The sequence below is a fragment of the Trachypithecus francoisi genome, unplaced genomic scaffold (assembly GCF_009764315.1).
Source record: "Trachypithecus francoisi isolate TF-2019V2 unplaced genomic scaffold, Tfra_2.0 Lachesis_group5, whole genome shotgun sequence".
Classification (NCBI taxonomy): domain Eukaryota; kingdom Metazoa; phylum Chordata; class Mammalia; order Primates; family Cercopithecidae; genus Trachypithecus; species Trachypithecus francoisi.
The window spans coordinates 129,582,098-129,594,975 of record NW_022681470.1 but is presented as its reverse complement, the minus strand read 5'-3'; the positions used below and the strand labels follow the sequence as shown (position 1 = coordinate 129,594,975).

Genomic DNA, 12,878 nt, shown 5'->3' with positions numbered 1-12,878 from the left:
TTTCTTCTGATATATCTTAAAGGCAAAAAGAATTCTGGTCAAAATATGACACTGAAATGTACCTTTTATTAAAAGCTATAATTGCTAGATTAAAAATGCAGAAAACCATAACAAACTAATTTTTCATTATAGGATGTTTTCGAAAAGCATTTTTCAAAGATCCCAGTTGAACCTGTTGAGAGTATGCCTTTATGTTACATCAAAACAGATATCACAGAAACCACTGGTAGAGAGAACACTAATGAAGCCTCCTCTGAAGGGAACTCTTCTGGTGATTCTGAAGATGAACGAGTTCAGCGTCTTGCAAAGCTTCAGGAGCAGGTAGTTGATTGTATTGATACAAATTTTGATAGTCTATGAGCACTAATCTATCAGGAAATTTTTTCTGCAGATTTAAAGCTGTTATAGTTAGATCATTTCATAACTGTGGCTTTATTTACTTATTGACAAATTTGTAATGTTTAATAGTCTTTCCTAATCAAATATTTATTATAAAAATCTGTTATTTAAAAAAATTATGTTATCCCTAATCATGAGTGGTTGATTCTCATTGAAATGATTTATGAAATAATCAGAGATATTTTATGGATGAGGTCTTATTAACTACTTTTTATGATAACATGTTAAACTGTTCTGGAGCTCAAGTATGAAAAATCAATGATTAAAAACCAGCCGGACACCATGGCTCACGCCTGTAACCCCAATACTTTGGGAGGCCAAGGTGGGAGGATTGCTTGAGCCCAGGAGTTCAAGCTTGGGCAACATAGTGAGACCATGTCTCTACAAAAAAAATCAAAAAAATGTGGCAGGAGGATCACTTGTGCCTAGGAGGTTGAGGTTGCAGTGAGCCAGGATCACAACACTGCACTCCCCCACCTGGGTGACAGAGCAAGACCCTGGCTCAAAAAAACAAAAAACTTAAGACCACCTGGAAATGTCATTTATTCTTGATCTGTTTGTAGATGAATATTTAAGTTTATGGGTTGAGCACATGATAGTTTTTGTAATTTAAAACATGCCCTTTAAAAATTCAGTGCATTTGTGAAATTAAGAACTTGAAGGAAATGTAATAAGAAATGAATTTCACAAAAGACACTCTTGACTTTGGAGTGACTTGATTTTTTTTCTAGTGTCTTTAATTATTTATAGACATGAATGTTTACAGATTTTTTTTTTTTTTATCAGCTTAAAGCTGTACATCAACAGCTCCAGGTTTTGTCCCAAGTACCTTTCCGTAAGCTAAATAAAAAGAAAGAGAAGTCTAAAAAGGAAAAGAAAAAAGAAAAGGTTAACAACAGCAATGAAAATTCAAGAAAACTGTGTGAGCAAATGAGACGAAAGGAAAAGTCCAAGAGAAAGTAAGTATCTTTTATTATGATAGCTTATTAACACAATAACGATAAGTTGGACTAAATTTAGTTTTTGTTACAGTCAGCCAAAGAAAAGGAAACAACAGCACATTGGTCAAAAATCTGAAGATGAAGATAATGCTAAACCTATGAACTATGATGAGAAAAGGCAATTAAGTTTGAATATAAACAAACTCCCTGGAGATAAACTTGGGCGAGTAGTTCATATAATACAGTCAAGAGAGCCTTCTCTGAGCAATTCAAATCCTGATGAGATAGAGATAGACTTTGAAACACTGAAAGCATCAACACTAAGAGAATTAGAAAAATATGTTTCGGTATGTCTAAGAAAGAGACCATTAAAACCTCCTGGTATGTATTTCTGCATATTGATAGAAATCAGTTTTGTATTTGGGTTGGTTTTTGGTTATACTCACTTTCTTCCCTCTTAAATCACACAGCTAGGAAAATAATGATGTCCAAAGAAGAACTTCACTCACAGAAAAAACAGGAATTGGAAAAGCGGTTACTGGATGTTAATAATCAGTTAAATTCTAGAAAACGTCAAACAAAATGTAGGTGGCAGTTTTTATATTTATTTATTTACTTATATTTGTAGAGACAGGGTCTTATGATGTTACCCAGGCTGGTCTTGATCTCCTGGCCTCATGTGATTCTCCCACCTTGGCCTCTCAAAGTGCTGGGATTACAGGCATGAGCGACCATGCGCAGCCTAGGTGGTGGTTTTTAAATGTTCCTGCAACTGTTTAATTCTTCTGGCATTTTAATGTTTCTCTGTTTTGTAGCTGAGAAAACGCAACCATCCAAAGCTGTTGGAAGTGTTTCCCGACTGAGTGAGAGCAGCAGCAGCAGCAACAGCTCATCGGAGTCTGAAAGTAGCAGCAGTGACTTAAGCTCTTCAGACAGCAGTGGTTCCAAATCAGGTTAGCTGTCCCCTTAAATGTACCTCTGCTGGTGGGAGCATTTTTTTTCCTGTAATATTGATTTATATTTTGAAGAAATATTTGTTACTTACCCAGAATCCATGATTTGTATATCATGCTAATTATTTAATTGCATGTTGACAATCTTAGTATTTTCCCTAAAAGAGATACTGTGTAAGACGAAACTTCATATTACATGTATATGACGTGTAGGTTTGTAATGTTGAAAAAGTTTACTCAAGGAGGGATAGTCTCAATAAATAATTTCAAATCTTAATATCAAAATATATCAGATAATAAAATAATGATCTTGTTTTATAAAATAAAAGATTGAGAGCACCTTTTGCTTTACTCTCCATGATCTATCAAATCACTCTCATGTTGCAAGGGTTGCCATGTGGTGACACTATGTTCTGAATTGAAAAATCATTTTGAGTTAAGAAACCAGTCATCCCAGAAGCTATAAATCAGATTATTTTTCTACTTCTTTGGTTTCTTCACTGTAGAATATTTTCTTCCATCTACAGAAAAATGTACTTTAAATTCAGATTCTCAGCTATGCTCAAGTGACCTATTATCTTGTGTAGTTTAGCAGTTGTATCAAGCTTAGGTCACTTATGTTTTCTTTGTGCTTTTCTATTAATGATTACATAGTTGATAAGTAATCACTACCCCAAGAATACTGACTTGGCAGTGGTGTTCCATCTTTATTGACCAAAAGGCAAATTCAGAATATAGGACACTGTTGTCCCTAAATTTTGCTTTATTTTAAATGAAGTATTTCTTGTGAAATTCAGTTCTTTTTTTAAAGAAATATCTCACACAGAATATTGTGACTTCAGGAATTCTTAGCATTATTAAAAGCATCCCTCTTTTTTCAGTGTGATAGTACAGTCTGCTGAATTGCAATACATTCTATTTAACTCTTAGTTCTGTTTAGTTTGTATTAAATGGTGCTGATTGCTGTGTTTTGCTTTTACAGTTCTAAAGTATATAGTGATAAACATTTTTGGAGAATAAACAGAATTTTTACTTTCTTTGGAATTTGTCATACTAGAAAATTTAAAAAAGTAGGGCTCTGATTATACAGTATTTCCTTATTTGACTTCTAAGCATAGAACACTACTGGAAAAACATAAGTTGCATTTAGTATTTTCAGTTGTAATTAGCATTTGTAACTTCATCTAATAAAGCATTTGTGGTCTAATAAGTTAGAGCACTTTGTCTTTTATTTGTAGGATAAAACTCTTACTGTACCTGTTAGTTTGAATTATCTAATAATAAATGCTTCAAGTGTTAGAGGAAAAGTACAATATAATACAGACTTTTCAATAAAGTACCTTAATTTTAATATGAATTATCAGTTTCTGATACAATATTATTATATGTTGCTTGGAGGAAAGAATGTTTATCACTAACTTGTGTTCTTAAAATTGTGCAATATATATTCTCTGTTTTCCTAACATTCTGTCAGAATAACTCAGCCTCAGAATTCAAATCTATTTATTTATTTATTTATTTATTTATTTATTTTGAGATGGAGTCTGGCTCTGTCGCCCAGACTGGAGTGCAGTGGCCGGATCTCAGCTCACTGCAAGCTCCGCCTCCCGGGCTTACGCCATTCTCCTGCCTCAGCCTCCCGAGTAGCTGGGACTACAGGCATCTGACACCATGCCTGGCTAATTTTTTGTATTTTCAGTAGAGATGGGGTTTCACCTTGTTAGCCAGGATGGTCTCTATCCCCTGACCTCGTGATCCGCCCGCCTTGGCCTCCCAAAGTGCTGGGATTACAGGCGTGAGCCATCGCACCCGACCTAAAGTTTTAAATATTATTGACTTCTTCTAGTTATACTGTATTATGAGTTGGTCTCTCTTTACTACAATACCGTTATGCTGTTTAGGTGGGGCAAATGTTTTAAGGTTTAATATCTGAAAAATCTTTGAGTGTTGTAAGTAGTATTGAAGCTATTTATTATTCCACATTACTTAAATGGTTGTCTTTCATCATTCCCAAACTTCAGTGTATGCACTTTAGAAAATATAGACTTAGTTCTGCTTTGAGAGCTTGTTTGGAGGGTCTAGTAGGGGAGCACAGCTACTCGTATACCCTTGACCAATGAACAGTCCTCCTCTATCAGAGAAGGTCCTCTTCGACCAAGTGCACAGCTTCGGGAGGGATGTACATGGAGTGGTGAGGGAGGAAGGAGATACCTTCCTGGCCATCCAGATCAGCTGAATCAACCCTTTGACCAATAGGGTGACAGGTGTTGCAACCAGATCACCCTCACTTACTTAATTCTGCTTTGTTAAGTAGGATTGATCACATGGTGGAGCATTGATTTACAAGGAAAGTTTTATTTAAAAATCTACCAAATTCACTTAATTCTCATTTTAAACAAGATATTAAATCAGTTTCAAGATAGTCATAATGAAATCCCAAATCCTTGAAAAATGAAAATGAGAGCTCTGTGGACTGGAAGCAGCATGTCATTGCAAATTTTAATGTGATTTTATTTTATTTATCTTTTTAACTGGTGTCAGCATATGCAGATAAGTCAAGAACATTTATTAAACATCAGTATAAATATAAAATCTTTTAAAATGATCTTTCATAACTAAAATCATTGAATATCAAATCAAAGATGTAGCCAAGCCTTGAAAATGAAATCAATTCTAATGCACGTATCTTATGTTGACTAGGCTGTGCTCGTATGCACGCATAAGCTATTGAGAGTTTTCTAATGCTCAATAATCTTGGGGTTACCTTGAGTGATTTATAGGGAGGAATATAACTAATAGCTTTTTTTTTTTTGAGACAGAGTCTTGCTCTGTCGCTCAGGCTGGAGTGCAGTGGCCAGATCTCAGCTCACTATAAGCTCTGACTCCCAGGTTTATGCCGTTCTCCTGCCTCAGCCTCCCGAGCAGCTGGGACTACAGGCACCCGCCACGTTGCCCGGCTAGTTTTTCGTATTTTTTAGTAGAGACGGGGTTTCACCGTGTTAGCCAGGATGGTCTCGATCCGCGGACCTCGTGATCCGCCCGTCTCGGCCTCCCAAATGCTGGGATTACAGGCTTGAGCCACCGCGCCCGGCCAACTAATAGCTTTAATCCTGTGACTAGTAATGATACTGAGAAAAAAAAAAATCAAAAGGAACAGCTCATCAATAGGAGTGCTTTTAATAAAAACCTTCCTTATAGGGAATAACTCCAGGAACTGTCTAAATATAAGCACAGATACTTGATTAGTGTGAAATAGAATTTTTTCAGTGTATTTAATTTCAATTTTTGCACAGTTAAACACAAAGAAACTAAATGGTCATGACATCAATTCATTGTTTTTCTTTAGCTGTTTAAGACTTAAAGTGAATTTGTCACTTCATCCTTTGGACTCTGCATTTTATTGGATTTAGTGTAATGTTCAGAGAAAGAAATTTATTCTTTAAATAACATTTGTTTCTTTTTTTAAAAAGCTTTCTTAGTTATGGGTGACATCAAACAGGAATAAATAAATCTGTAATGTTAGTACTACAACCTAGGTCTTCTATAGATATGACAAGGATATGATTTTTTTCATGCAAGGTTTGAAAACTGACAAACTTTGTTCAAGCCTAGATTTTAACTTTTTAGAGGAGGATAATTTAGTAAGTGCAGGAAGTATACAAAGAAAGCCTGTAAATAATCTTTGCCATTCAGACTAGAAAGCTAAAGGTAAATGACTAGAGTTTATTAAATTAGTTTAGACTTTTATAAATTTCCTTTTTTTTTTTCTTTTTTTATTTGAGACAGAGTCTCACTGTTGCCGAGGCTGGTGGGCAGTGGCTCCATCTCAGCTAACTGCAACCTCTGCCTCCTAGGTTCAAGCAATTCTCATGCCTCAGCCTTCCAAGTAGCTGGGCAACAGACGTGCACCACCAAGCCTGGCTAATTTTTGTATTTTTAGTGGAGACTGGGTTTCACCATGTTGGCCAGGCTGGTCTTGAACTCCTGGCTTCAAGCGGTCTGCCTGCCTTGGCCTCCCAAAGTGCTGGGATTACAGGCATGAGCCACCACGCCTGGCCTACCAATCACTTTTCTATAATCTGTCCTCTATAACAAAAGTTTGATTTCTTTTCCTAATTTAAAAGTCTTTGGTAATTATTTCTGCAATATATGGCATCATATTCTGTTGTGTGTATGTTGTTGTTGTTCTTGTTGTTTTTTTTTTTTTGAGACGGAATCTCACTCTGTTGCCTAGGCTGGAGCGCAGTGGCATGATCTCAGCTCACTGCCACCTCTACCTCCTGGGTTCAAGCAATTCTCCTGCCTCAGCGTCCTGAGTAGTTGGAGCTACAGGTGCATACCACCACCCCCAGCTAATTTTTTTTGGTATTTTTTAGTAGAGATGGGGTTTCACCATATTGGCCAGGCTGATCTCGAACTCCTGACCTCATGATCCACCCACCTCAGCCTGCCTTGGCCTCCCAAAGTGCTAGGATTACAGGTGTGAGCCACTGTGCCGGGCCTTGTTTTTTTTGTTTTGTTTTGTTTTGTTTTTTGTTTTTTAAATCGCATTATGTTCCTATTCAACTTTTCAGGTTTTTTAGTTCAAATTGGCTTGCTAATAATATTTAGTATCTGTGGAACATCTATCTCAGTGCTTTGATTGGTGACAACTAGTAAACTTTAATCTCTATGATTGCAGATTTTTTTTAGTTCTGTTTTTTTTTTTGTTTGATTTTTTGTTTTTTGTTTTGAGACAGAGTCTCGCTCTTTCGCCCAGGCTGGAGTGCAATGGCACAAGCTCCACTCACTGCAACCTCCGCCTCCCGGCCTCAGGCAATTCTTCTGCCTCAGCATCCCAAGTAGCTGGGATTATAGGCACCTGCCACCACGCCTAGCTAATTTTTGTATTTTTAGTAGAGATGAGGTTTCACCATGTTGACAGGCTGGTCTGGAACTCCTGACCTCGTGATCCGCCCACCTCGGCCTCCGAAAGTCCTGGAATCACAGGTGTGCACCACCGTGCCTGGCCTATGGTTAATTTTTTTTTTGACAGTTTAAAATGAAAACTTTGGAAACAAAGTTTTATATTGAGTTTTTGGGGCAGATGTGAAATTACAACATTTATAATTAGAATATATGCCACAGTATGCATTTGTTTAGTAGTACACATATTATCCATTTTGATCCTCTTAAGGTAGGTTGTCATCCTTGTTGTCATCCTTCCCTAGAGAAATTAGTTGACAATGTGTATGTTGTCATTATTGTTACCAATTTTATTTTTTATTTTTATTTTTTTGAGATGGCGTCTTGCTCTGTCGCCCAGGCTGGAGTGCAGTGGCATGATCTTGGTTCACTGAAACCTCTGCCTCCCAGCTTCAAGCAATTCTTGTGCCTCAGCCTCCCGAGTAGCTGGGATTACAGGTTTGCACCACCACGCCCGGCTAATTTTTATATTTTTGGTAGAGAGGGGGTTTTACCAGGTTGGCCAGGCTGGTCTCAAACTCCAGACCTCAGGTAATCAGCCTGCCTTGGCTTCCCAAAGTGCTGGGATTACAGGTGTGAGCTACCACCCCCGGCCTTGTTATCAATTTTAATTGATGTTTGCTAGCACTGATAGAGCTTCTTCACTAATTGAAATATGGTTGTAAGTTTGGTAGTGAAAATATGTACATTTGTCTTTTAATTTCAAAGTCCAGGAACTCATGAATAAGCATATATATATAGTTTTAGTTTATTATGCTCTTAAAAAGTCAATTATGTACGATTAGAATGAGAAGCAAAATGCTGAGACTTTTATGAGCCATATATAGTAGGTGTTTTTATTTTTTTAACTAAAATTCCTTGATGCCTTTTGCTAGTATCTTTAGATTTTGAGGTGCTAAGTTTTTGGGATTTCAAACTCCTGACCTCAAGTGATCCACCTACCTCGGCCTCCCATAGTGCTGGGATTACAGGCGTCAACCACTGCGCCGACCTTGAGGTGCTAAGTTTTATAATAATTTTGAGCTCAGTTTTATATACTAGAAAACTAAGGTGATGCCCTTGAATTTCTTTTTTTTAGTAGAACACCAATCTGGTATGTCATGTTTGTACTAAAGAGTTTATATTGTAGGATGATGTCGTTTTAGGTACATATTGAATAATTTCGATGTGTAGATATACATATATGATCATATTAGTGAAGTCTTTTTGGTTTTGTTTTTTTGTTCAAAGCTGAAACCATAATTTCTCCTTTATGATTATGATTAGTTTTAGACAGGGTCTGGCTCTGTCACCCAGGCTAGAGTGCAGTGATGCAATTTCGGCTCACTGCAACTGCCTTTTGGGTTCAAGCAATTCTCCTGCCTCAGCCTCCCAAATAGCTGGGACTACAGGCACATGCCACCACACCTGGCTAATTTTTGTATTTTTACTAGCGATGGGGTTTCAACTTGTTGGCGAGGCTGGTCTTGAACTCCTCACCTCAAGTGATCTAACTGCCTCAGCCTCCCTAAGTGCTGGGATTACAGGCATGAGCCACCACGCCCTGCCTAATTTGTCCTTTAAATGCGAAAGCTATCTGGATGTATATTCTCAATCTTCTCAGTCTGTCTCCTTCTCTTACCCCTATGCCTAGCCTGCAACACTTAAATAATACTTAGCTGAGTGACATTAAGATGATTCATATCATTTTAAATACTTGAATTATTTAAATTAAAGGATGTCATTGAGTGGCATTCAGCAATTTTAACAATGTCCAGCATCAAACATTTTAGGAGAGGAAAGAACAGTAACACATCCAGTGGAAACTGATGGCTTTTCAGAAGGCAGAAGGTAATTATTAAAATTAGAATGTTTTAAGTTTGAATAATGTTTGGTGTTGACCAGCCTTGGTGTCCTGGAGCATGAAACAAATAACACTCAGGTGGTCATGAAAGCTGGCTTAGAGAGACTGATCAAGGCAGTTACTACCAGTTTGGTGCTTTACCTTACTGACCCAGGATTATGACTGGGGAGGATAGCATCAGAAACAATTGTAGGATAAAGAAAGACAAACCCACTAGCACCCTATTGGAGAGATCTCTTTTTATGTCTGCTTCTACTGCCAGTGTCAGCTGTACAGTATTTCTAAAGGCAGAGGAGACAATATAAAACCCATTTCTTGCTGTATAGCTGAGGCTGCCAAATAGCTTAGAAGTAATCAGATAGAGGCCGGGCGCGGTGGCTCAAGCCTGTAATCTCAGCACTTTGGGAGGCCGAGACGGGCGAATCACGAAGTCAGGAGATCGAAACCATCCTGGCTAACACGGTGAAACCCCGTCTCTACTAAAAATACAAAAAAATTAGCTGGGCGAGGTGGCGGGCGCCTGTAGTCCCAGCTACTCGGGAGGCTGAGGCAGGAGAATGGCATGAACCCGGGAGGCGGAGCTTGCAGTGAGCTGAGATCCAGCCACTGCACTCCAGCCTGGGGGCAGAGCGAGACTCTGTCTCAAAAAAAAAAAAAAAAGTAATCAGATAGAATCTTTATTATAGAGTTTAGCAAGCACAGCAGACCTTTCCACAGAACTAAAATAGCTTTACTTTTAATAAAAGACTGTATCCTCTCAGATAAATGACATCCCCTTCTCTTACAGTAAATTCTTGATTTTTTAAAAATTAAGCCTCTTAGGGCTATATTTATGGCTACTTGATAAAAGATGATTTTAGCATAATGGATGCTGCTTGTTTGAAACCTTATCTCTGTTGCAACAAATTCCTTTTTAAACTCTCAGTTATTCAAGCTCTTTACTGTTAAGTAACATACTGTGCTTTTTTGCCTGAGCATAACGTAAACTGAAATTTATTCCACTATAGGAAAATAAAATATCTTAAAAGCAGGTATCCCTTTAGAAATTTTAGCTGATTCAAAGAGGGTGAAAACCTGTGACTATAAGGATTTCTTCATATGAGAAGTTGGTAATAAAGGCATTTTGTTGAAATCACCACTGTAGTTCTTTCTTTTTTTGAGACAGAGTCTCGCTCTCTCACCCAGCCTGGAGTGCAGTGGTGTGATCTCGGCTCACTGCAACCTCCGCTTCCCAGGTTCAAGTGATTCTCCTGCCTCAGCCTCCCGAGTAGCTGGGACTACAGGCATGTGCCACCACGCCTGGCTAATTTTTTGTATTTTTAGTAGAGATGGGGTTTCACCATGTTAGCCAGGATGGTCTCCATCTCCTGACCTTGTGATCCACCCACCTTGGCCTCCCAAAGTGCTGGGATTACAGGCGTGAGCCACCGCGCCCGGCCCTCACTGTGTTTCTAATGTGGAAAAATTATAGCTTGTTATTTTTTAAGCTAATAAATATTAAAATATTTATGTGTATACATTTGCAGAAATGTTCCCTAAGTTTACAGAAGTAAAACCAAATGATTCTCCTTCTACAGAGAATGTAAAAGTAAGTTAATTCTTTATTCGTATCTCCAAATTTTAAAAGTATGTATGTTTTAACTCATAGGTATAGTAGTAGCTTTCTTTAAAATTGTTTTCAATTTTATTTACATGAAGAAAGTTGTCACTGTTTTTAGCCTATCAACTAAATGTTCAGTGATTTCTTCCTGAAGAAGACTGAATAGAAAACTCTTTGGCTTCATTTTTCAATAAGATATAACTTATATAAGCCAAATGGATAAGTAGAACAAATTCTAGAAGCTTCAGCTTATCCCTGAGAGTCTGAATACAGAGGGATGGCCTTGGCATCCTGAATGAGTGTACAGAACTGTACGTACAGTGAAGTGAAATTTCTCAAAAGATGGTAGGAGAATGGTAATTAAGGTTTCTACAGATAAAGCTTATAATTGCCAGTTATCCATTTTGACACATCTATGTTTGACTAGTAGTTGATGTGCTTTGAAAAGAACAGAAGTGATTTTTTTACTAGCTCAAGTTGTCATCCTCATGTACATTTTTTTCCTTTTGTACCCCTTCCAAACATAGAATTATTTATGTAACAACATCTAACTAGGTTAGGGGAACACAATAACAAATAATATTGTCTTAAAAGAGCTGTAATTTGTGAAAAAGGAATATAATCACATAGTTAAGAGATAATATGATTAATGCTATAATCTATATGATTATTTTTAGAAAATGAAGAATGAATGTATACTGCCTGAAGGAAGAATAGGCGTCACACAGGTAATGCTTAAAATGTGTTTTAAAGAACATGGGAAGAAATGGTTTACATACAGATTAGAAGCTTATTTTTTAAAATAAGTAATAGCATGAAGAGAGGCAAAAAAACACAGCAAGCATATTCAGAGAAATATGGAAACTGAGGATATTTATTAGATGACTTGTATATAATGGGGCTTTGGACACATAAGAGAAAATATACACACACACACACATATACATAGTTGTTTGTTCTTGTTGTTGAGACAGAGTCTCACTCCATCACCCAGGCTGCAGTGCAGTGGCACAATCTTGGCTCACTGCAGTCTCCGCCTTTCGGGTTCAAGCAATTTTCATGCCTCAGTCTCCGGAGTAGCTGAGACCACAGGTACACACCAACACGCCTGGCTAATTTTTGTATTTTTAGTAGAAACGGGGTTTTGTCATGTTGGCCAAGCTGGTCTCAAACTCCAGACTTCAGGTGACCCACTCACCTCAGCCTCACGAAGTGCTGGTATTACAGACTTGAGCCACCATGCCTGGCCTTCCCATTCCTTTTGAGTAGGAAGAAGTTATAGATGATCTGTCTTGCCAAAGGTGTATTAGTGGAATAAAAAAATTACGTCAAGTTATGAAGCAACTTTGGAAGCATTTTTATCTCAATATGTAGCATGTAGAATGCCACCTTTTTTTTTCTTTTTTTTTTTTTTTTGAGACGGAGTCTTGCTCTGTCACCCAGGCTGGAGTGCAGTGGCATGATCTTGGCTCACTGCAAGCTCCACCTCCCGGGTTCACGCCATTCTCCCACCTCAGCCTCCCGAGTAGCTGGGACTACAGGCACCTGCCACCACGCCCGGCTAATTTTTTGTATTTTTAGTGGAGACGGGGTTTCGCCGTGTTAGCCAGTATGGTCTTGATATCCTGACCTTGTGATCTGCCCGCCTTGGCCTCCCAAAGTGCTGGGATTACAGGCGTGAGCCACAGCGCCGGGTGAATGCCACCTTTTTAATGGTCTATTTTTGGTAAAAATTTTTTCACTTTCACTCACTGCGAAAAAAATGTCTATTGTAAAAGATAGTATATATTAATCCATAGGTTCATGTATGAATGTATATATTTGTGTAGTTTAGAAAGTGACTTTTTTCTTTGGCTGATTTAAACGTGAGCATTAGGCTGTAAGCTTTGGCCTGGGTCTATATTGTTGTGATAAACATTCCTATGGTATTTATTTTATTCGTATTTGCATAGGTGTTACTTTTTTTTTTTTTTTGAGACGGAGTCTGGCTGTGTCGCCCAGGCTGGAGTGCAGTGGCGCGATCTCAGCTCACTGCAAGCTCCGCCTCCCGGGTTCATGCCATTCTCCCGCCTCAGCCTCCCAGTAGCTGGGACTGCAGGCGCCCGCCACCACGCCTGACTAATTTTTTGTATTTTTAGTAGAGACGGGGTTTCACCGTGTTAGCCAAGATGGTCTCG

General features: G+C 38.1%; 1 protein-coding gene across 5 annotated transcripts in view; it reads left to right on the top strand.

Annotated features, from left to right (window-relative positions):
* BRDT (bromodomain testis associated) overlaps nt 1-12,878 on the top strand; it is a 73,739-nt gene that overhangs the window by 27,918 nt on the left and 32,943 nt on the right. For all 5 annotated transcript variants that reach the window (XM_033197376.1, XM_033197378.1, XM_033197375.1 and 2 more), the window contains 7 exons: nt 133-321; nt 1,186-1,358; nt 1,432-1,721; nt 1,811-1,924; nt 2,156-2,293; nt 10,628-10,689; nt 11,379-11,429. In XM_033197376.1, the coding sequence (XP_033053267.1) occupies nt 133-321; nt 1,186-1,358; nt 1,432-1,721; nt 1,811-1,924; nt 2,156-2,293; nt 10,628-10,689; nt 11,379-11,429 (1,017 nt within the window). The remainder of the gene's footprint in view (nt 1-132; nt 322-1,185; nt 1,359-1,431; nt 1,722-1,810; nt 1,925-2,155; nt 2,294-10,627; nt 10,690-11,378; nt 11,430-12,878) is intronic.